This window comes from Metarhizium album (assembly GCF_000804445.1).
Source record: "Metarhizium album ARSEF 1941 chromosome Unknown scaffold_22, whole genome shotgun sequence".
Classification (NCBI taxonomy): Eukaryota; Fungi; Ascomycota; class Sordariomycetes; order Hypocreales; family Clavicipitaceae; genus Metarhizium; species Metarhizium album.
Genome location: NW_024467596.1, coordinates 135,160 through 153,821, shown reverse-complemented (window position 1 = coordinate 153,821; position 18,662 = coordinate 135,160). Strand labels below are relative to the sequence as shown.

At 52.6% G+C, this 18,662-nt stretch overlaps 7 protein-coding genes across 7 annotated transcripts; 5 read left to right on the top strand and 2 right to left on the bottom strand.

Moving 5' to 3' along the window:
• Window positions 1-2,279: 2,279 nt before the first annotated feature.
• On the top strand, window positions 2,280-3,455 carry MAM_06577 (uncharacterized protein; the record flags this gene model as incomplete). The annotated part of the gene is made up of 1 exon (XM_040825375.1): window positions 2,280-3,455. One exon carries the CDS (start codon window positions 2,280-2,282, stop codon window positions 3,453-3,455), a length of 1,176 nt encoding a protein of 391 aa, XP_040676586.1.
• A 119-nt stretch (window positions 3,456-3,574) lies between these two features.
• MAM_06576 (DNA repair protein rad32) lies at window positions 3,575-5,876 on the bottom strand (the record flags this gene model as incomplete). Its single annotated transcript, XM_040825374.1, has 4 exons — window positions 3,575-4,458; window positions 4,522-5,614; window positions 5,677-5,804; window positions 5,861-5,876. 4 exons carry the CDS (start codon window positions 5,874-5,876, stop codon window positions 3,575-3,577), a joined length of 2,121 nt encoding a protein of 706 aa, XP_040676585.1.
• Window positions 5,877-6,437: 561 nt separating this feature from the next.
• Window positions 6,438-7,922, top strand: MAM_06575 (Chloramphenicol acetyltransferase-like domain protein; the record flags this gene model as incomplete). Its single annotated transcript, XM_040825373.1, has 1 exon — window positions 6,438-7,922. One exon carries the CDS (start codon window positions 6,438-6,440, stop codon window positions 7,920-7,922), a length of 1,485 nt encoding a protein of 494 aa, XP_040676584.1.
• A 2,806-nt stretch (window positions 7,923-10,728) lies between these two features.
• On the top strand, window positions 10,729-11,199 carry MAM_06574 (Aminotransferase, class IV; the record flags this gene model as incomplete). The annotated part of the gene is made up of 1 exon (XM_040825372.1): window positions 10,729-11,199. One exon carries the CDS (start codon window positions 10,729-10,731, stop codon window positions 11,197-11,199), a length of 471 nt encoding a protein of 156 aa, XP_040676583.1.
• A 1,022-nt stretch (window positions 11,200-12,221) lies between these two features.
• MAM_06573 (uncharacterized protein) lies at window positions 12,222-13,842 on the bottom strand (the record flags this gene model as incomplete). The annotated part of the gene is made up of 2 exons (XM_040825371.1): window positions 12,222-12,391; window positions 12,624-13,842. 2 exons carry the CDS (start codon window positions 13,840-13,842, stop codon window positions 12,222-12,224), a joined length of 1,389 nt encoding a protein of 462 aa, XP_040676582.1.
• A 2,578-nt stretch (window positions 13,843-16,420) lies between these two features.
• Window positions 16,421-17,539, top strand: MAM_06572 (arginine deiminase type-3; the record flags this gene model as incomplete). Its single annotated transcript, XM_040825370.1, has 1 exon — window positions 16,421-17,539. One exon carries the CDS (start codon window positions 16,421-16,423, stop codon window positions 17,537-17,539), a length of 1,119 nt encoding a protein of 372 aa, XP_040676581.1.
• A 68-nt stretch (window positions 17,540-17,607) lies between these two features.
• On the top strand, window positions 17,608-18,150 carry MAM_06571 (arginine deiminase type-3; the record flags this gene model as incomplete). Its single annotated transcript, XM_040825369.1, has 1 exon — window positions 17,608-18,150. The coding sequence occupies one exon, from the start codon at window positions 17,608-17,610 to the stop codon at window positions 18,148-18,150; it is 543 nt and encodes a 180-aa protein (XP_040676580.1).
• Between the last annotated feature and the right edge of the window lie 512 nt (window positions 18,151-18,662).

Here is an 18,662-nt window from a genome sequence, read left to right as displayed (position 1 = left end):
GATAGAGAGAAAATAAAGCCTTTATAACTATACTCTTTAATATATACTATTATATATAATTTTATACTATATCTAAAGTTACTTCTATTATACCTTAAGAATCCCTATTATCTTATGCTTAGTAATTAACTAGATTACATAAGCTCTATCTATTATATCTATTATATTATAAAGAGTCCCTCAATTAGCCTACAAATTGGGATGGCCGACCTAACTTGGCTACGGTCGGCTTTAAAATATCTGCTTGCCATCAGCAAGTATCTATCCCAGCGGTAATATGAGAGTAGCCACGAGTGACGATGTGACATGACATTTCGCAGATGGGTCCAATCTTCCTCCGCCGCAGGTAATTGTTTGGCTATCAAAAAAGGAACCCATAATACCCAAATGGCAATGACCAAAATGAGCCGACGCCAAGATTTGAGGCAGCACGACCCTACTTTGCGCGAAGCCAACAAATTCAATCAAGGTCTGCAATGAGAGCAGGGAGACGGGATCTCTGCAGGGACACAACGTCACTTAACAGACAACTCCAACGACATTAGTTTAATAAATGATAATCAAGGGCAGGCTGCCAGTGGGGTGTTCAAAGCAGAGTAAAGAGTAGATCACATAAGGAGCCTTTGCAATAACTTTATAGCTAGTTAGGTTAGTAGTAATAACTATGTTAATCTTCAAGCCTCCTTCTATCAAAGTAGGAAATACTCCCCTTTACATACATAGACTCCTTAGGTGCTAGTTTGTTGCTAATTTAGTGGCTATTATGCCACTATGTCAAGTTAAATTAAAGGTGACTGTGCCCTACGCCTCTGAACGCTTAGACAAGCGTTAGGTCTCTGACACAGGCACACGTAATTGACGTCAAACAAAGTTTACGGGATATTCGGTCGCAGACATCTAGATATCGCTATTAGTAACATTTACAACCAGGGCTCTAGGACAATAAAGGCAGGGAACTATAGTATATCCAGAAAAAAAAACGACGGTTTCCAGGATATAAAGATGTTCTAGGGGATATTACCATGTAGAGACACACAAATTTATCGAAATAATTAACCTTCGGATCACAAAGTGACAATAATAGTGTTTATTAGTCTTCAAGTAAAAACGGTACGCAGTCTTTGCACTCGGATTTCCCACATGGAATAGACTCGGCGGCAACGAAAACGGGACCCTAAGCTTTTGCAAGTTAGGGGGAGGCATTTTCAGGACTGACTTCATGGCCGCAACATATAATGAGTAGAATTCGAAAAAAGAGATTGTTGATTTCAAATGGCCCGAGTCCCAGTCTACAAAAACCCAATAACTATGCTGACACTCAGATTTCGAGCCACGCCATCTCTTTCACATTATTTGTGAAATAGAGAGCCCTTTTGCTATAAGCCCCATCTAGTAATCTCACGACGTCCCCCTCTTTTGGAATCATCTCATTCGCCGAGGACAGAGCCTTGCCGCTGAATGTATGTTGTTGTGCTTGGGCATAATGACGACGTTTGCAGTTGTGGTGTTTTGCTCAACGAGGTGACAAACCTTGATACCATCTGGATGGACAAAGCCCTCTGTGACAAGGGCTCGTCTGCAGCAGTGCAAGAAGCGGGCTTGGAGGACTTGAGCTCGACTCGCGCATAACGCACTTTAGTATTGAAGCCATTGATTTTCAAAAAGGTCCTTGTGACTAACACATTATGTACATGCTGATTATACCAAGCTGCCAAGATAGTCACTTTAGATTGTGACACGATTGCAATTGCACTCTTCAAGCTGCGAAGCCTTGGAAAAAACGACGCAAGATTCTGGACAAAAAGGTCGATATAGTGAAATAAGACTGCGGCTTTCATCCATCGCGCCCACCTACGACAAGCGACAAAACGCTTAGATCATCTTCCGTAGTATCTTCCGTAGTATAGTGGTCAGAGCTTGTCACGCTTGAGACCCGGGTTCAATTCCCGGCGGGAGAGTGTCTTTTTGACTGTGGTGCGCTCCTCAATCCCTTTTTTTTTGTTGACCGCGGATGCAATTCCCGGTTACCATGTTCCTCGGCTTTGATTACACTTACTGATTATATATATGTATACATCTGGTGTTGTTTCATGCGGTGCGTCTAGTAGCTGACATAACATCCTCTCCGCCTCCAAGTGAAGTCAGTTTCGATGCCTCCCTCAACCTCCACGCCACGCCAACAGTGAACACCACGCAACGGCAGACGACACGACGACACCAAAACTAAACAAAACCCGTCTCACGCGACCCGTCATGCTTCCGAGTCTCCGCATCAAACAATGGAACCACCAAGCGCCGACCCGGCCGCCATTGTCCTCCGCCCCATCATCCAGGACCTAGTCCGGACGCGCTTCGCAGTCCCAGGATCCGTCTTCCTCGTCGAAGGCGTGCAAGCCGCGCCTCTCACGCAGTCCGGTCGCTGGCAGGTCATCCGTCTGCTACTAGGCGACGGCGAGCTCTGCATCCAGGCCGTGCTGGGCGACGCAATGCACCGCTTCGTGCACACGCGCGAGGTCGTGGTCGGCAGCTACGTCTGCGTGCAGGACTTCCAGCTGCGCCTGAGGAACATTGACTCCGAGGCCGACCAGGTGCAGCAGATGGTGTACCTGGTCGTCCACGATTTGAAAACGCTCGGGTGCCACGAGGGCGTGCGCCAGATGCACCACGCCGCCCACGAGGTGCGCGACGACGGATCCGACGAGGCGTCGCGCGAGCGAGAGCCATCGCCATCGCTGGCGCCGGCGTTTACACGCGCAGGCTCGGCATGCTCGGCCCCCGGCTCGCCTGGTTCGCCTGCCCAGCCGAGGCGGCCGCCCTCGGGGGGGCCCAGCCTGGGGGTGAGAGGCGGCGGCGGCCCCGAGGCGGTCGTCGACGTCGACGTCGACGTCGAGGATGCCCTGGACGAGTTCGAGGCGCTCGCGTTCCCCGTCAGCAGGACGCAGCAGAGGGCGCCGGGCCAACGTGCTCACGGCAAGCCGCGGTTGCCTGTCGCGCTGCCGCGGGACTGGCACGACGTCCAGACGCCCCTGAAGCTCACTACGCTGCGGTCGGTGCCGAACTTGCCGTATCGCCAGAACTGGTCGTGCAACGTCCTGGCCATCGTGGCGTCCCTGTCTGGCGTCGAGTCGTCCCATCTGCCGCCGTACAGGCAACGCACGGCGCGGCTGACGGACCCCTCGACGGCGAAGCAGGTTCATCTGGCTGTGTTTCTGGACCCTGACGAATTCACCCCCAAGGTCGGGAGCGCCGTGCTATTGACCGGCGTCAAGAACCACAGGTTTGATGGAGGCAGTTTGAAGAAATATGCCAGTGACAGGGGCACGCGCGCCTGGTGGTTTGAAGATCCGTACGAGCTCGCCTGGTGTGATATTCGCGGCATCAAGGATTGGTGGGCCGAGATGGAGGCTTATTTCGCCAGTCAATTGTCCGAGGAAGTCATCGGTGGTGATGCTTGACCCCTGTGGCATCCTTTTCAGGGCGGGATGATGACATGATGATCACTTTTCAACACGTTAGGCTGTGTGTGTTGGATGGAGTATATACATTTTACGATACATGGTCCACCACGTTCAAATCATCTTCTCCTCGTTCTACTTGACACGGGAGGGGCGGGCTCAAACGCATCGTCGTCAGATATCTCATCGTCGCTAATTTCCACAGCCTTTTGACTGGCGCCCCCGCTCTTCTGGGAAAAGTCCAGCCTTGTCTGCCTGGTCATTGTGGCTCCTCGCGTTGTAGTCTTCTTGGACGTTGTTGGTGCCGCGCTTCTCGTCGTCGTTGCTCTCTTGCCCCTCGCCGTAGGTTTCGGCTGTGGCCGAACCTCCTCCTCTGATTCCATGACAACATCTTCATCTTCCTCGCCTTGCTCCACCGTTTTGCGCCCGCGCCCTCGTGCTGGGGCTTTCTGTGCCGAGACACTTTTCCCGGCGGCCTTTGTGGTGGCTGCCTTTGTGACCCTCGCTGCCCGCTTGGTAGCCTTTGGCGCTGGCGCTTGCTCATCGTCGGACGTTCTTTCGTCGTGAGCAGGACCTTCGTATGTCCACGCATCGGGCTCGTCCTCCCAGTTTCCATCGAAATCACTGTCCCACGTGTCGGGCTTTGGTTTCAACACCCGTCTTCTGTCAGTGTTGAACATGCCTCGACCAGGGCCACTGGCCATTTGCTGTTCAATCCTGGTTCTGTAAATGTCCATGGCGCTGTTGAGATCCTCATCGTCGGATTCAAGTCCAAGGAGCTGTTTCACCTGGCCCGTCAAGTGTTCCGAGACAAAGAGCTCCATGGCATGTTTGTCGTCCTTTGAAACGAATTGATTAACAGCATCTCCAAAAGGGCCTTGGGGCAAGACTTTCAGAGACTGGGCAGACAGGAAGTCTTGTACCAACGACTCTACTTTGACGGCATCTGCGCTGTCGCCAAGGGTCTCGAGAACATTCTCGGGAAGCGTCGCTGTCGCTTTGCCTGCAAAGTGTGTTAACAAGCCCCGCTGCTAGCTTCCAAGAAAAGGGCTGAAGAGATACCTACGTTGTGAAGTCTTTTTCCGGTAAAAGTAGACGACATCGTTCGTATTGGCGACTTTGCCAACAAATCGGTTTGAAAACCGCTGTGGATTCTCGCACTCAAATAGACCCCCTTCCGAGGCTGTGTATTCTACTTTGAGCCGAATGAGAGGCAGCGGTCGCTCCTCTAGCGCGTCCTCGTCTGTCTGGATGGCTTCCCAGCCTGCATTTGCTTCCTTGATCATCTCATCCACAACCTCCATGAGCCGTCTGGTAACTTCTTGTCTGTTGTCCTTCTTTTTGTCCAAGCCCTTGAATCGCTTATCCTGGGCCAAAACGAGTTCTCTGGTCACAAACGGACGTACGGTCTTCAATGGAATTTTGTCAACTTTGAAGTCCTTGCCTGTTATGCTCAAAATAGCAACGTGCTTTTGCACGGCTTCACCAGGCACAAGCGACGTGGCAACTGATGAGCCAGGCTGCATGACGTAAAAGCCCGTCTCGGGGTTCTGCGTGGGATCAATGCGACATTCGTGTTCGTGCCCCCATACAACCAAGTCGATCCAATCGGGTAGTACGTTCTCGGGAAGATATGACGTCGCGGTGTGTGCATGGTGATTCTGATGGACAGCGAGCACATTGAACCAGTCTCCCATCTGCACATTTGGCCTGAACCACTTGACTTTGTGGTCTCGAAAGGTTCGAAACATTCGTTCATCCCGGACATTACTCAAACCAAACAAGGCCAGTTTGGTAGTCCCTTTTTCGAGGAGAATCGGCTTGGCTTCAATATTATCAGCCTCGGCTACTCGTCCAAAATAATTGAGTAGGCCAGCAGCTTGTAGCAAATCGAGCGAGCAGTAATTGCCGTCTCCGGAGGGGTCGTCGTGGTTACCGTGAATAGAAAAGACAGGTATTGAAACATTAATGTCGGGGTCTTCGTAATTCACGTGGGGAAATGCGCCTTCGAAGACGGTGGCCGCGTCGGAGAGGAACTCGAGGGGACATGGCTTCATGCCGAGGCAGTTTTGTCGCAGTGTACGCATGACCTGGTACAGAGACTTTCGGGAGGGTTTATTATCATGGAAGAGATCGCCGGCAAGTAAGACCATGTCGACCTGCAGGGCCAGGTTAGCTGGGAGGAAGCACATCGACCTTGCCGTGGCACAATGGACGCTACATCTTCAGTTCGAGCAAGATTCAGGATTTCATCAAAGGTTCGCCAGCTGTCATCCTTGCGGATGGCATCGCGCTCCTCATACCCCACATGATTGTCAGTTGCGACGAGGATTCTGATGGTGTCGGCATCTGGAAAATTTGTCAGAAGGAGAGACGGACAGCGCGGTGCCGGAGCGTATCGTTACCCGTGTGCTCAGTCATGGTGCTGGCCGTTGATCACATCGATCATCAGCTGTACCCGGTAAGCTGGATGGTGGCCCAAAAGAGAAAAGAGAGAGAAACCGCCGAGCCCTTGATGCCGCGTGGAACGTGCACACTTGTCGGGTCAAGCTATGAGCCAAACATTTCAACGTCGCCGCGATGATGACTGGCGACGCGCACTTGGGGCTGTGGGAGACGCGAAATGGTGCGAGATCACGTGGAGGATTTGACACTTCGACACAAGGAGATGCCATCTCCTTCCCCCATGACGAAGCAGCCATGCCCAAGGCTCATCAGGCAGGTGGCAGTTGACATTTACAAATCGTTGAAACGGTGCAGATCAAACATGCCATTAACAGGTAACGTGCTCTCGGCAGGCAATCGTTCCAGCCAAGGCATCAATTGATCACAGTCGCGATCCCGGCAAGTGGACGGACCATTTGGTTTGGCAGCTCCCATGTCGCGGCTGACAGAATTGCTCATTGCTGACAGTTGGACCATTGGGTGAGACTCGTTTTCGCATTCACCCTCAAGCTTCTTGCACAGAATTGTTGATCCATCATGGCAGACGACCAGATCTACCCTACCCATTTCATGGACAATAGCCGAGGCCTCAAGAATCTCGTACTGGCCTGGACCCTCCGTTTCAATGACGTTCTTGACGGCGATAAGCTGCACGATGCTCTTTGGCGCCTTTTCGAGATTGGTGACTGGAGGAAGCTCGGGGGGAGGTTGCGAGTTGGAAAAGGACGCAAGCTGGAGATGCACGTTCCCCAAACGTTTACGAAGAACCGCCCGCCAGTGGCTTACACGAAGGAGGCCTTTGACGTGCTCATAGCCGAAGACAGTCTGGCCAAGCATCTGCCGTCGCCAACGGAGCGGCCATCGTTGCAACGACCGGCCTCGGATTTCCGCTCCCTTTCAGTCCGTCCCGATGCACCCTCGACGATCAAGGAACTGGTCAGCCGGGATATCCCGCAGGTGTCTCTGCACGTCGTGACGTTCAAAGATGCGACCCTAGTCTCAATAGCTTGGCCACATGTGCTGATGGATGGGATGAGCTTACAGGGGCTCTTGAGGGCCTGGTCTTTGGTTCTTGCCGGCAAGGACGATCAAGTTCCGGCTTTGCTTGGGGCCAAGGACGATGTCCTGTATGCCGCTGCGCAAGACGCTGCGCCTGGCGACGAATGGGTGCTCAGACACACAATACTCACCGGGCTCAGATTCCTTCTATTTGTCGTCCAGTTCTTGTGGAGCGTCCTTACTGAACGAACCGTAGAATGCCGAGCTATATGCCTCCCAAAGTCAGCCATGGCCACCCTTCGTCGACAGGCACTGGACGAGGCCGCCGTGGCGAAGCCAGGCCAGGGAAGCGACCCATGGATCAGCGAAGGCGATGTCATCATGGCATGGGGCATCAGAATGACTGCTCTGGCCCAACCATCCCCACGGCCTGTCAACGGGATGGGTGCCTTGGACATGCGGTCTCGTATCCCCGAGTTTACGAACTCGAAGGGGGTATACATCCAAAACCTCGTGATTGGATCAAGCGTTCAGCTATCCAAAGATGATGCGAGACAACCTCTCGGGGTCATCGCATCGAGATGCAGAGAGGCTCTCGCAACGCAAGCCACGGCACCACAGCTTCGAAGCTTCCTGTTTGCACTTCGCACGGTCTGGGACGCCGGCAAGGATCCTATTCTTCTTCCCGGGGCGTGGAACGGAGAGCTATTCACCATTTCGAACTGGACAAAGGGCAATTTTGTGAATCTGCTGGACTTTTCACCGGCCGTGATTAAGACGGGACAAGCTGACGATGCCAGAACCAATCCCTCTGGCACCATGATCTATCACCAGTTCTTCGTCCTGGGGCATGATGCGACTTTGAGGAACGTGATTGCGGTGCTGGGAAAAGATCGGTTAGATAACTATTGGATGATGGGATACTTTCCCACGAGGACGTGGGCTGTCATCGAGAAGGAGATGGAGAAAATGGGTGAGACTGGCGGCGCAATGAGCACAGACGGTCACATGTGCCATGGGTAATTCGTCTACCAGACACCGAATTGATCAAGGTTCATCTTGAACCTATCTGGACATGCTAAGACATGGAAAGCCCATGTGGACATTACCTACCGTACATGATTAGATGTATACCCGGGGCAATTCACGAGGACAGCTTGCAGTGTGTAGTGGCATAGAAATACCTTTGAATTGCTACACGTTGCGCTTTTCCCTTATCTTTGCGGCGAGGAGAAGAAGAAGAAGAACGAGCGGCACGACTCCCGAGATGCCGATGCTGGAGAATGCTGTATTTATTCATGTTGGGGCATCTCGTGGCACAGCCTAACGTCTTGCAGCACGGGTAGAAAAACGACAGTTTTCGACGTCTGTCCGAGAATCTTTGTAGTCATGCGTCCGATGCTCGTCTTGACGAACATGAAGCCCTACCATGTCCACTGCTGGCCCGTAGCCTCGAAAGACATCTAACCCACAGGCGTTTTGTCAAGGAGCAGACCAAACTCGACCGAAGCGCAGAGAAGCTATTCGAACAAACGGTTCCCGTGACGGCCCATCTGAAGAGGACAAAGGAGATGCATGGACTGCTGCTTGCGTGGTAGCACCGCGAACCTAGAATGTGCTACCGCCGACATGTATACTCGTGAGGAATGGTCAGTCCGTTTCTCATCATCGACAGGTAACAATTTGGGCATTCCATGACGAGGTGTCTCGTGGGATGCCCCAGCAGGCATGGGTCATTTCACGAATGCTCGCAAAACTATGAATACTGATTCCCTTGTCACACTTGACGTGGCGCCATTCTGACGCATTGTATTTGAAAGCGGTGTCATTTACGTTGGCTCGGGCAATGCCCATCACACGGGCTGCAGCCGCGAATTTCAAGATGATTCCGTCGAGTACGCCGCCGGCGCCGCTGCCGATTCCGTCCATCACCCGACAGTGTCGTGGGCCGGGAGACTGTCACCTCGGCAGAGGAACGAGATAGCCCTGCTCCTCTGTCTGAGAGGAAAGGAGAAGAAGCCGCAAACTTTGGACACGCTGGTGATGGTCTGGGCAAACAGCGAGTTGATCCTGAACAACGAGCTGTGCGTGCCCAGTGATGTGGTGATGCGCGGACGAGCTCAAGCTGACCAGTGGCTCCGTCCCGTGCCACCGATGATTGCGTGTTCCATCCGTCTGACTCACAGTCCCGACATCAGGGCACGGCGGCAGGCCTGTATCGTTGACGGTGCGGGCTTGGGGGGGAGGAAAACGCAAACCAAATGCACTGGTCGACGCACAACATCCTGCCGCAGGTTTCCTTATATGCCAAGATTGTGTATCCTCGACGTGACGTCAGGCGAGTCGTGATTGCCACGGACCAGCGTGCTGACCTTAAAGAAGAACGTCACCACAGCCCATCCACGTCGCCCGCGATTCAACCTCTCACCCACCGATTCACGCGTCCCGTTGGTCAGGGAGCCGTGGACAATAGCCGCTCCAGAGCTTTACGCGGCCAAGTTGGTGCTCCGTGTTCGTTATATATTGGTTGTGTGCCCATGCATCCTCGACGGGTCTCGTTTACGCTCAGATTCTGCAACGAGTCGAAACCACGTGCACCTTTGATGAGGCAATCCTCTCAAGATCAGGCACTTCTTCCAACGAGGAGAGCTCCACGACAACATCTACTATATCCACACCGGAACTCGACCAAGTTGATCATGTCTACCAGGTTAGTGTAGGCTTCTCTGACAAAGGGCATACCTGCCACGGGCTCCAGTCATGCAAACGGCTCAATGTCTTGGCAACGGGTGCATCAACTGTCATCAGTCCTTCGTCTATCTGGAAAACCACGAAAAACGGTGCGTCCTGTTTGAGGCCCGGCGGATAGAGGGCCCCGACGAATACGCGCTAGTCTGCCCGAACTGCAAGGGAAACTTCACGTGCCTGAGCAGTGTGTCGGGACACCTGCGGCACTGCGTATGTCTCTGGTGCTATGGCTACATGTGCGAAGGCGCAAAGGGCGTCACGATGGACTGCCACTGTACCCGGGGCTTGAAGCCCGGCACGGAGGAGGCGTGCGAGTCTTGCAGCGGGACGGGCGAGATGTTCAGCCTGGCCCCGTGTCCCAACACGTACTATCATGACCTCTTTGTAAGAATGCTGATCAAGGGCCGCGGACGGTCGTGCTAATGGCTGTGTAGTCCTCCATGTGAAGGCCTGTACGCATCTTGAAGGGAGAGGTGGGAAAGTCGGCCAAGCTACACGGATTGCTCAGGGAGCGGAGGGTTGATTGAGCCGATTGACAAGTTGGAAGAAGCGCGAAATCACCATCCAGGATTCCTGGCATCGGCCAAGAGGTTGTGGGAAAATGGTGCCTGACGGAGTGTACGCGCCTGAGTGAGTCTGGCATGTGTGTATGTAGGTAGGTTGGTTGGTCTGCATGTAGGCCTTTCAAGACTTTCCAACACACCTGGCGTGTCCTCCATTCAAAGGGCATTGCAAATTGTCTGATGAGTGGATCGAAAGTTGTTCTTGCGTGGAAATGTTCAACTTGTCTTCTCTTCCCATGCTGCGGGCACTCTGTGGCTGGAAACCGTCTCCGTCTTTCCCATATCCAAGTAGATGGAAGAGGTCTGACACCAGTGGCTGCTCGCACTGCGTCAACTGGTAAAGCTTCATCCGTGGCTGAAAACAGTTTCAACGGTTCACCTTGGTATTCGTCTAAACATGTACCCTGTTCAAATTGGGGAAAGAGTCAGTTGAAGGAGCACGATGCAACAGTCCCCCCTCCCTCTCTTTCGATGCATATGCAGCCGGCTAATTTGTCGTCTTCAAGGGCAAAATAGCCATGGCCCCAACCAATGAGTATCAACAGCATCACACGTTGACTGTGGCCCGTGACGCATCCAGCATCCAGCAGCCATTCGCAACCACGAAGCCGCATCTGTCCGTGCCTTGGCCACTTGTGCCACCGTCGAGCCACGACTTCGACATGTCTTCCATGGCCAAGGTCTTCTCAGCTCGTCAGGAGCGCGCCTCCAGGCTCCAAGCAGGCGCAAACGCCTACTCTGCCGGCATCGCTCGGGTTGCGGGCGAGGTCGTCCCGCTCTCGGAGGCCAAGATTCCGCTCATCGACCAAGGATTCCTGTACAGCGACTTGACGTACGACGTTGTCTCCGTGTGCAACGGCCGCTTCTTCGGACTCGAGGACCACATGGACCGCCTGGAAGCAAGCCGTTTGCGGGCCAGGCTCCAACTGCCGCCGCCCAGGGAAGATGTCAAGCGAATCCTCGCCGACATGGTCCGCCCGGCGCCGTAGACCCGGCCGTCAAGGATCTCCAATGGGGCGATTTCGTTGGCGGCATGTTTGAGGCGAGCGACCGAGGAGCCGAGCACGCTCTTCTGGCGGACGCGGATGCCAACGTGACCCAAGGCCCGGGGTTCAACAAGGAATGCAGTGCTCTCCACGCCGGACCGGAAGTGTCTGCATGGCATTACGCGAAAAGTGGTCTTCGAAATCGCCAAGGCAAGGGGTGTCGGAGCGCGGGCCGAGTCTGTGCCCGCGGAGAAGCTGTATCAGTGCGATGAAATCTGTCACACCATAGCGGGGGCGCTGAAGCTGGATATTATGTAGATGATACTGAAAAGCCTTGATTGAGCTACAAAAGAGAGAATTATAAAAAGAGGCGCTTAGGTCTATACTTTGTGTATATTTTATTCTAATTCTATATACTTGTATAGCTAAATACCTTGGTAGGTATACTGTACTATAATATATACTCTCTAATTAAAGCTGTATTGAAGGCTATTTATTATAAGCTTAGAACCCTACAAGTATATACTTAATAGAGTATTGAATTAAAGCTTTAATATACCTACTAATTCCTCTAATTTACTCTTTTTATATGGGAATTGCTACACGGGCATGACACTTTGGCTACACGGGCATGACTCTTACACGGGCATGACTTTTACCACTTCTGATTGGTCGCATACTTTCTTGGCCCCACAGATACTTCCTCGGAAAGGCGGTGTAGCCAACTTCACTAACAAGCTCCTACATCACCATGAATTGCAGTCACTTATCGTTGTGGGCGCGATTGGTCTTCTGCTATCTTGCAAGCCTGCATTTCGGATTAAACTACCGTCCTTGTACTGTTAGCCAGTAACTGTCAAATACTGGCAAAAGACGTGATGTGGTCTACTTAATTTATTGCCTCACAACGATACAATCTGGATCTTCGTCATCACTCTTAGCCAGTTCCCATTGACTCCTTGTCCTGCGAATGTTTCGTTGCGTCCTCCGTCCACTGTACCGCACGCCTGTCGTATTCCCAGCATTTAGGACTTTAGAAGGTCTACCTGGCCCTTGCTGGGCTGAGATGCCAATTTGGCCACCAGTTTGTGTGATGGTTTCTCGAGTAGCTTTATGCACTCTCCTAGCAAGAGTTGGCTTATTGAGACTTCCTGGCGGTCGACCTCGTCGCCCACTTGGTTGATTATCAGATCGGCTACTTGATGTAATAGCTAGGCTTTCTGGGATAACCTGCGCTGTATTCTTTGGCCTTCCACGTAGTGCAGTGGCAACTTTCGGGTCAAGAATTCGTCGGTATGGATCTTGAGATGCCGATTCCCGTAGTCGCCAGCGTGGGTGGACCTCCCATTTAGTGAAACGTGTGTCAGAATCTAGCTTTGCGTAGACTTTATGATAGCATGGGATTCCCAGCTCAATAGAGACCGTACAGTCGTCGTCGCAAAGTCCAATAGAGTCGGGGAAGGGATTCTTCCCCGTCGGCAGAAATTTGCGAGCAATACAGTATTGCTTGTTGATTAACCCAAGTCCTTTCGATGACATGGTTGTTCGTAGTTCACCAAGATAGTTTCCCATCGAACCTAGGTATTGTGGAGCAGTCAGGACATCATCCTGTCCACAGGCATCCTTAAAGGCACGTTCTTGGTCATGTATCATATCCTGCATTGCCTCGACGAGTCGGTAGAGGTGGCTCATGCCATTTAATAGATAGCTTTTGATATTATTGTTGCTTGCTTCTGTGCCGGACGTAACTCGGATTCCGAAGTTACGATAACGACGGATAAAGCAACGTGCCCATTGAGCACTAACAGGCATATAAGTCGAGTAGAGGTATTGTAAGATCGCTCGTTGGTCGTCGAACTCTTTACAAAGATCTCTCCATGCCTGCTCAAACGCTTCCTCAGTCTCGGCATAGAGAACCTTTTTCCACATTAAAACAACGCCTTGGTAAGTATGAGGAATCTTATCACTACTCGACCGATCTTCGATCAGATGCTTATCTGTAGTGCTCAACCCGCCATCCGCCTGTGAGGGAATGTCTTCACTGTCACTAGCGCTAGGGCTAGTAGTACTGTCCTCACGTTGGCCCGTCCACCTAGTCTTCGATTTAAGCAAAACGTTTGAAAGGATATGATGAATACAAAGCTGTTGCTGTGCATTTGGAAACTGATCATTAACGGCAGCTTTCATAGCCTTGTCGAAGTCTGTGATGATGACATCTGGTTCCCTGAGTGAGTGTTTTGTAATGAGCTTGCGAACACTCTCTGCAAGGAATTGGAACCCCTCCCTCCTCTCGTTATCTATTAAGCCAAATGCAGCATTGAACACAGTTCCAAGACAGGTTTGGCCAGTAGCCTGGAATAAAGGAAGCTTGAAGCGATTAGTGTTATATGTGTTATCAAAGCTAATAACCTCGGGGAAGCGCTTCCACATCTGTAGACAGTACGGAAAGGTCCAGACAAGACCAAGCAGTCTATCTGGATCATCATCGGCCCATTTCGCGATGTATGGGATCTTCTTCTCATCAAAGAGTTTGATCAATGCCGCAGTAGGTGTATAGCCATTTAGCTTCTCTCGGTTAATGAACGAACGGGCATTATAGATATCCTTCCGCAGGAGTGTTGTATCGGGGAATTGCTCCTCAACCATAGCAGCTACATCACTGGCTCGAATACCCGCGCGACGGCTTGCTGACTCGATGGTTGCTTTAACTGGTGTAGTAAGGCGGCGGTGGGAAACATGCGCAGATGGCGTAATACTCCGTTCATGGTTATGCTGGTGATGTTTCGGGTCTCTATGTTGTCGAAGAAGCCACTTGCCTTCCTCTAGGGCTTCAGCAATTATCATCCATTTGCAATCACACTTCCGAGACCTTCGGGTTCGAAGACCAGAACCCCCCGAGGCCCGAGATTGTCCAAACCGGTCGCATTGAATGGAGTACCTAATCAACCGTCCCTTATAGGAATATTTATTCCGCCGAATAATACCAAATCCGTTCTCCTTTGCAAATGCGTTGGTTGTTTTAAAAAGAACTTCGGCCGAGGGCGCTGGGTCGCCAGGGATTATTGGGTTCGGAATTGGCTCCGGGGCGGGAGATAGAGACTGTCGCATAGGCGAGGAACTAATATTTTCGGGCGTCGGTGATATTCGAGGAGGTTGTGTGGGTGACCTACGAGGTGGAGAGTACGGTGGAGGAGAGTCATATGCTTCGAAACTTAATGGTGACCATCCCCATCTCTCTCGCCAAGCTTGTACACGTTCGTATGATCGAGCAAGGTCTACAGTTAGCCTTCGACCTTCGCCGGTAACCTCTCGTACTATGCGCATTGCGGACTCGAACTCGGCTCTTGTCCTTGTTGGGAGATGCTGGGCGGATGGGGGTGATTCGGGAGGTTCAGAGGCGAATGGATCAAATTCTGGGCCTGGTATAAGCGCTCTGACTCGCTGGCTCCATCTTTTTCCACGGAAGAAGTCATTTTGAAGATATATCTCATAGTCAGATCGAAGGCCCCATGCAGGCTCATGGCGGCCCTGTGAACCATGGGGGTGTGGGAGACTTGAAAGTGTTTGCGGGAAAGAGGCGAACAGGTTATCGAGTGCATTTTCGTCCCCGAGGCCGTAGAACTGACCGATACTCGTAGCAGAGCTACTCGCGGATTGTGGTCGGTCTTCAACTGTGGAAGGACTAGATCTGCGTCGCCGACTGGATTTGTGTCGCTTTCCTCTTTGTGATTGATCACTGGGACTAGGGCTCCGCGACCTGCGAGGAGGTGTGCGAGGCAAAGACATTGACGTCTTGAGAAGAGAACAAGATTGTAGTGAAAGAATTGGTCGCTATCTCTACAGCATAGGGTGCCGTATTATGGTTTATTAAAAGCTACGAAAATGAAGAAAGCAAGCTCGAGGGGGTCGCCCCGACTGCGCGACCACTGGGTTGCTGCGTAGTAGCTTAGCCGAAATGAAGTAATTTACACAGAAGCAAGGTTAAAATGGCCCAGGTACTTGCGGCTGAGGTGGCAGAATCCAGCGTCGTTAACAGAGACAATGCGACCAATCAGAAGTGGTAAAAGTCATGCCCGTGTAAGAGTCATGCCCGTGTAGCCAAAGTGTCATGCCCGTGTAGCAATTCCCTTTTATATTATTCATATAGCATAGCTATACTATGTATCATTCATCTCAGTAAAATTCCTGACCGAAGCCACAATAGGTTCAAAAGTTCCTGCCAATCCAGGGTCCGTGTCGACACCGCGTATGAGTAGACGCACTTTCCGGCAGACACGAGTATTGAATCTTGTGTACTTCTAAATACTTGGCATCAGCAGCATTTTCCCCAGGCTTCGTGGCCCGCCCTTCCGTCCGTCCTCTACCAGAGTTTGCAAGGCGCGAGCAACAGGAACCGAGGTAACAAAAGTATCGGGTGCTGAGTGGATGACTCCAGGTGGGTGGGCGTGACTTGCACAAGAGGGAGAATAGGAGTATAGTTTGCCGGGGGCACATCAACAACCAGGAAGCTGCCCGCTTCTATTGGTCATGGAGATCTCGTCGAGGCTTTAAAATTGATGCCACATGGTCTATGCAGCGTCGGCCTACTTTGGTCCGGTGAGCCCACCAACCCAAGTTCCCTGCAGTAGGATATGGAGCATTAGGAATCTGCCGGCTCGCGCCCTTGATATACAACGGGCAGCATACTCGGCTAGAATGGCCGGCTCATCATTGGCTAGCGGCGGCGACATGTTGGCCTTGTCCGCGGCGAGTCCCCATGTTGGGGACGCAGGGTAATTCTGGCTGTTGGTACAGAGTATTGCCGCTTCTAGAGCCTCGAAAAGCCCAGTCACGCGATTTGACCGTCACGTCGCGTTCTGTGCGGGATGCTTGTCTGCCGTCAAGGGCCTTGTTCTTGGACGGCTTCGGCAAAGTGGTGCTGTAGGAACTGAGCAGTGCTCTGCTTTTCTGGCGCTCGCCTCAAGGGCGCTTTACTTGATTTAATTAGCCAAGAATTTTTCCAAGTAGAGAATCTGTCGGCCAACTTGTTGTGTAATGTATTTGCTTGGCTTGACTGTTGGTGTACATTTTCTAGTAAGCCACTCATCCTGCTTGTTATATATATTACTTGGTCCCGCTCTCCTATCCGCAGGTCCTAGCAGTGCCGCCATAGATGGGACGAGAGCTCCGAGGCAAAAGTCCAACTCGATACACAAGCTGGTATAACACTCGATCCAACTACACCATGATCAGCCTGCCTTGCCTGGCCCTCGTCCTGCCTCTTGCCGCCGCAGCAGCCTTCAAAGCTGACATTCGAGTCGACACCAATCGGGACGGCAAGGTCGATTTGCACGGCACGACGGACATCAACGGCAAGGCCACGTGGTCCGAGACGTCTGGGGCCCTTTTCCTCCCAAATATAGGCGACGCCCGCGGACACTGTGCGGGCGACGACTCATGCCATGACGCTTCCTCAAACAAGCAATGGGCACCACAGAACATGGCCTCGATGCTCACGGTGCCCATGGGCCACATCCGAGACTGGACAACAGCAACCATCTCTGTACGCGACCCCGTGGCCCGATCCAAGGTCCGCATCTTCCTCTATGATGCTGCCAAGGACGACCCTTGGGTGTACCTCGAGAATGACACGAGGATCCCGGCGGACAGGCTGCGCCGAGGCTTGACTCTAGGCATCGACGCTCGTGACACCAGACGCCCAGGAGGCTGGGATGGCAGAGTGTTGGTCAGGTTTCAGGTCCGAAATTGGCACCACGTCTCGAGCGACTACGTGATGCTGCGTGTCGCTCCGGTCCTGACACATCACCACGGTCAACCCATCGAGAGGCTCTTTGTTTCAAACCAAAATCAGCACCATCCTATAATCAAGTCGATGCATGACAAGATCCAGAACAGCATGCAACAGGCGGGCATCTGGCGGCCACTCGGGCGTTTTGGTGTAAAGTACACGTGGGCTCAGGACGTAATGGAGCCCGCGTATGCTAGCATTCCCGGACCATCAGGGCCAATCACCTTGCGAATCAACGTGATGGGGAAGCCTGTCATGAAAGGCTCTACCGAGGCTGTTGGAAGGTTGCTGTGGAATCTGCGCGGCAAAGGGGTGGGAGCCGTCCGCCCGGCCGAGTTGTCCGACATGCTCGACCCCAAGACCTTGAGGCTCTCGGCGGGAGGAAACATTGAGACGATTCCTCCTTACGAGTTCAACGGAAAGAATTACCCGGCCGGCAGGCTCGTCATTGGCGCGGCGGACGGAATGGCGCCGCCCGTGTTGAGATTTTTCGAGGCTCAGGAATCTCAGAAACCGATCTCTCCAACACGACGTTGCTGCGCGTCGGCCACATAGACGATCTGTTCTTTGCTGTTCGCGCCAAGACGCCGCGCGGCTTGATGCTTGTCGTGGTCGATTTTGAAATGGGCTATCGAGCACTTGAAATGGCCAAGGAAGCTGGCCACGGAGACGTGCCCTTGACGAGCCACGCGACGACTCGAAGGCCCACGGTCCGCCAGTTCCTGGATGAGGAATCCAACAAGGAGGCTGCCGTCTCTGGCGCCGAGCATATGCAGCAGTTGCTGAGCACGCTGAAGAAGGAAACCGGCCTTACCGACCAATATGTCGTCCGAGTTCCGGGAGTCTTGTCTCCCACGCACTGGCTTACATACTGGCTCGGCGTTCGGTTGCGTCAAGATGGGGGCCCTGATGAGCTTTATCAGTTGAACTCGGCGTTCCCTAGCCAGGTCAACGCCGTCCCTCTGTCCGAGTCGAGGATTATGGTGGCAAAGCCGTGGGGGCCGGTCGTTGATGGCCACGACATCTTGGAAAGGATGTCGAGGGAAGCCTACTCCAAGGCAGGCTTCCATGTCGACTTTATCGACGACTGGCCCTTTCATTTGGCGAGTGGAGATTTGCACTGCATCACCAACGCGTATCGCACTCCGACGGCGCGGTGGTGGTAGGCATCTCATCGATCCATAGGTGACGGGGGCTGTGAAAATGGGGCCGGAAGTGACAAGTCAATTTCCCCATCATGACACTGTTTTGCCTTGAATGTCCTTGGTTCTCCACGAGCATTAGATGGTCAAGGATCTTTGTCAATGTAGTAAACCACGGCCTGCATCTCTTGACGATGGCCCTTGTGCAACTATGCCCATGTGACGCGATGAATTGGCCAGGGATTGCCATCGCCGGGTCCTGGTACTGACATTGTATTCCTTCATCTGTAGCATAAATAGCGTGACGCACAGCCCATTGACAACTTGGACGGACCAAACGGTCTGGAACCAAGGTTTTGAAATGCATTCCGTATACCAGTACACCAGTATATCAGAGTAAATTTGGCCGCAGCAGAAGGGGTATGTGTGCGCACGTATTCTCCAGACCAGCCTGACCGTTGAAGAGACATGACATTCAAGGCAGACAGCAACTCTTTTCAAGGGGCTTCAGAAACGCGTCTGCCGTGGACACGGCG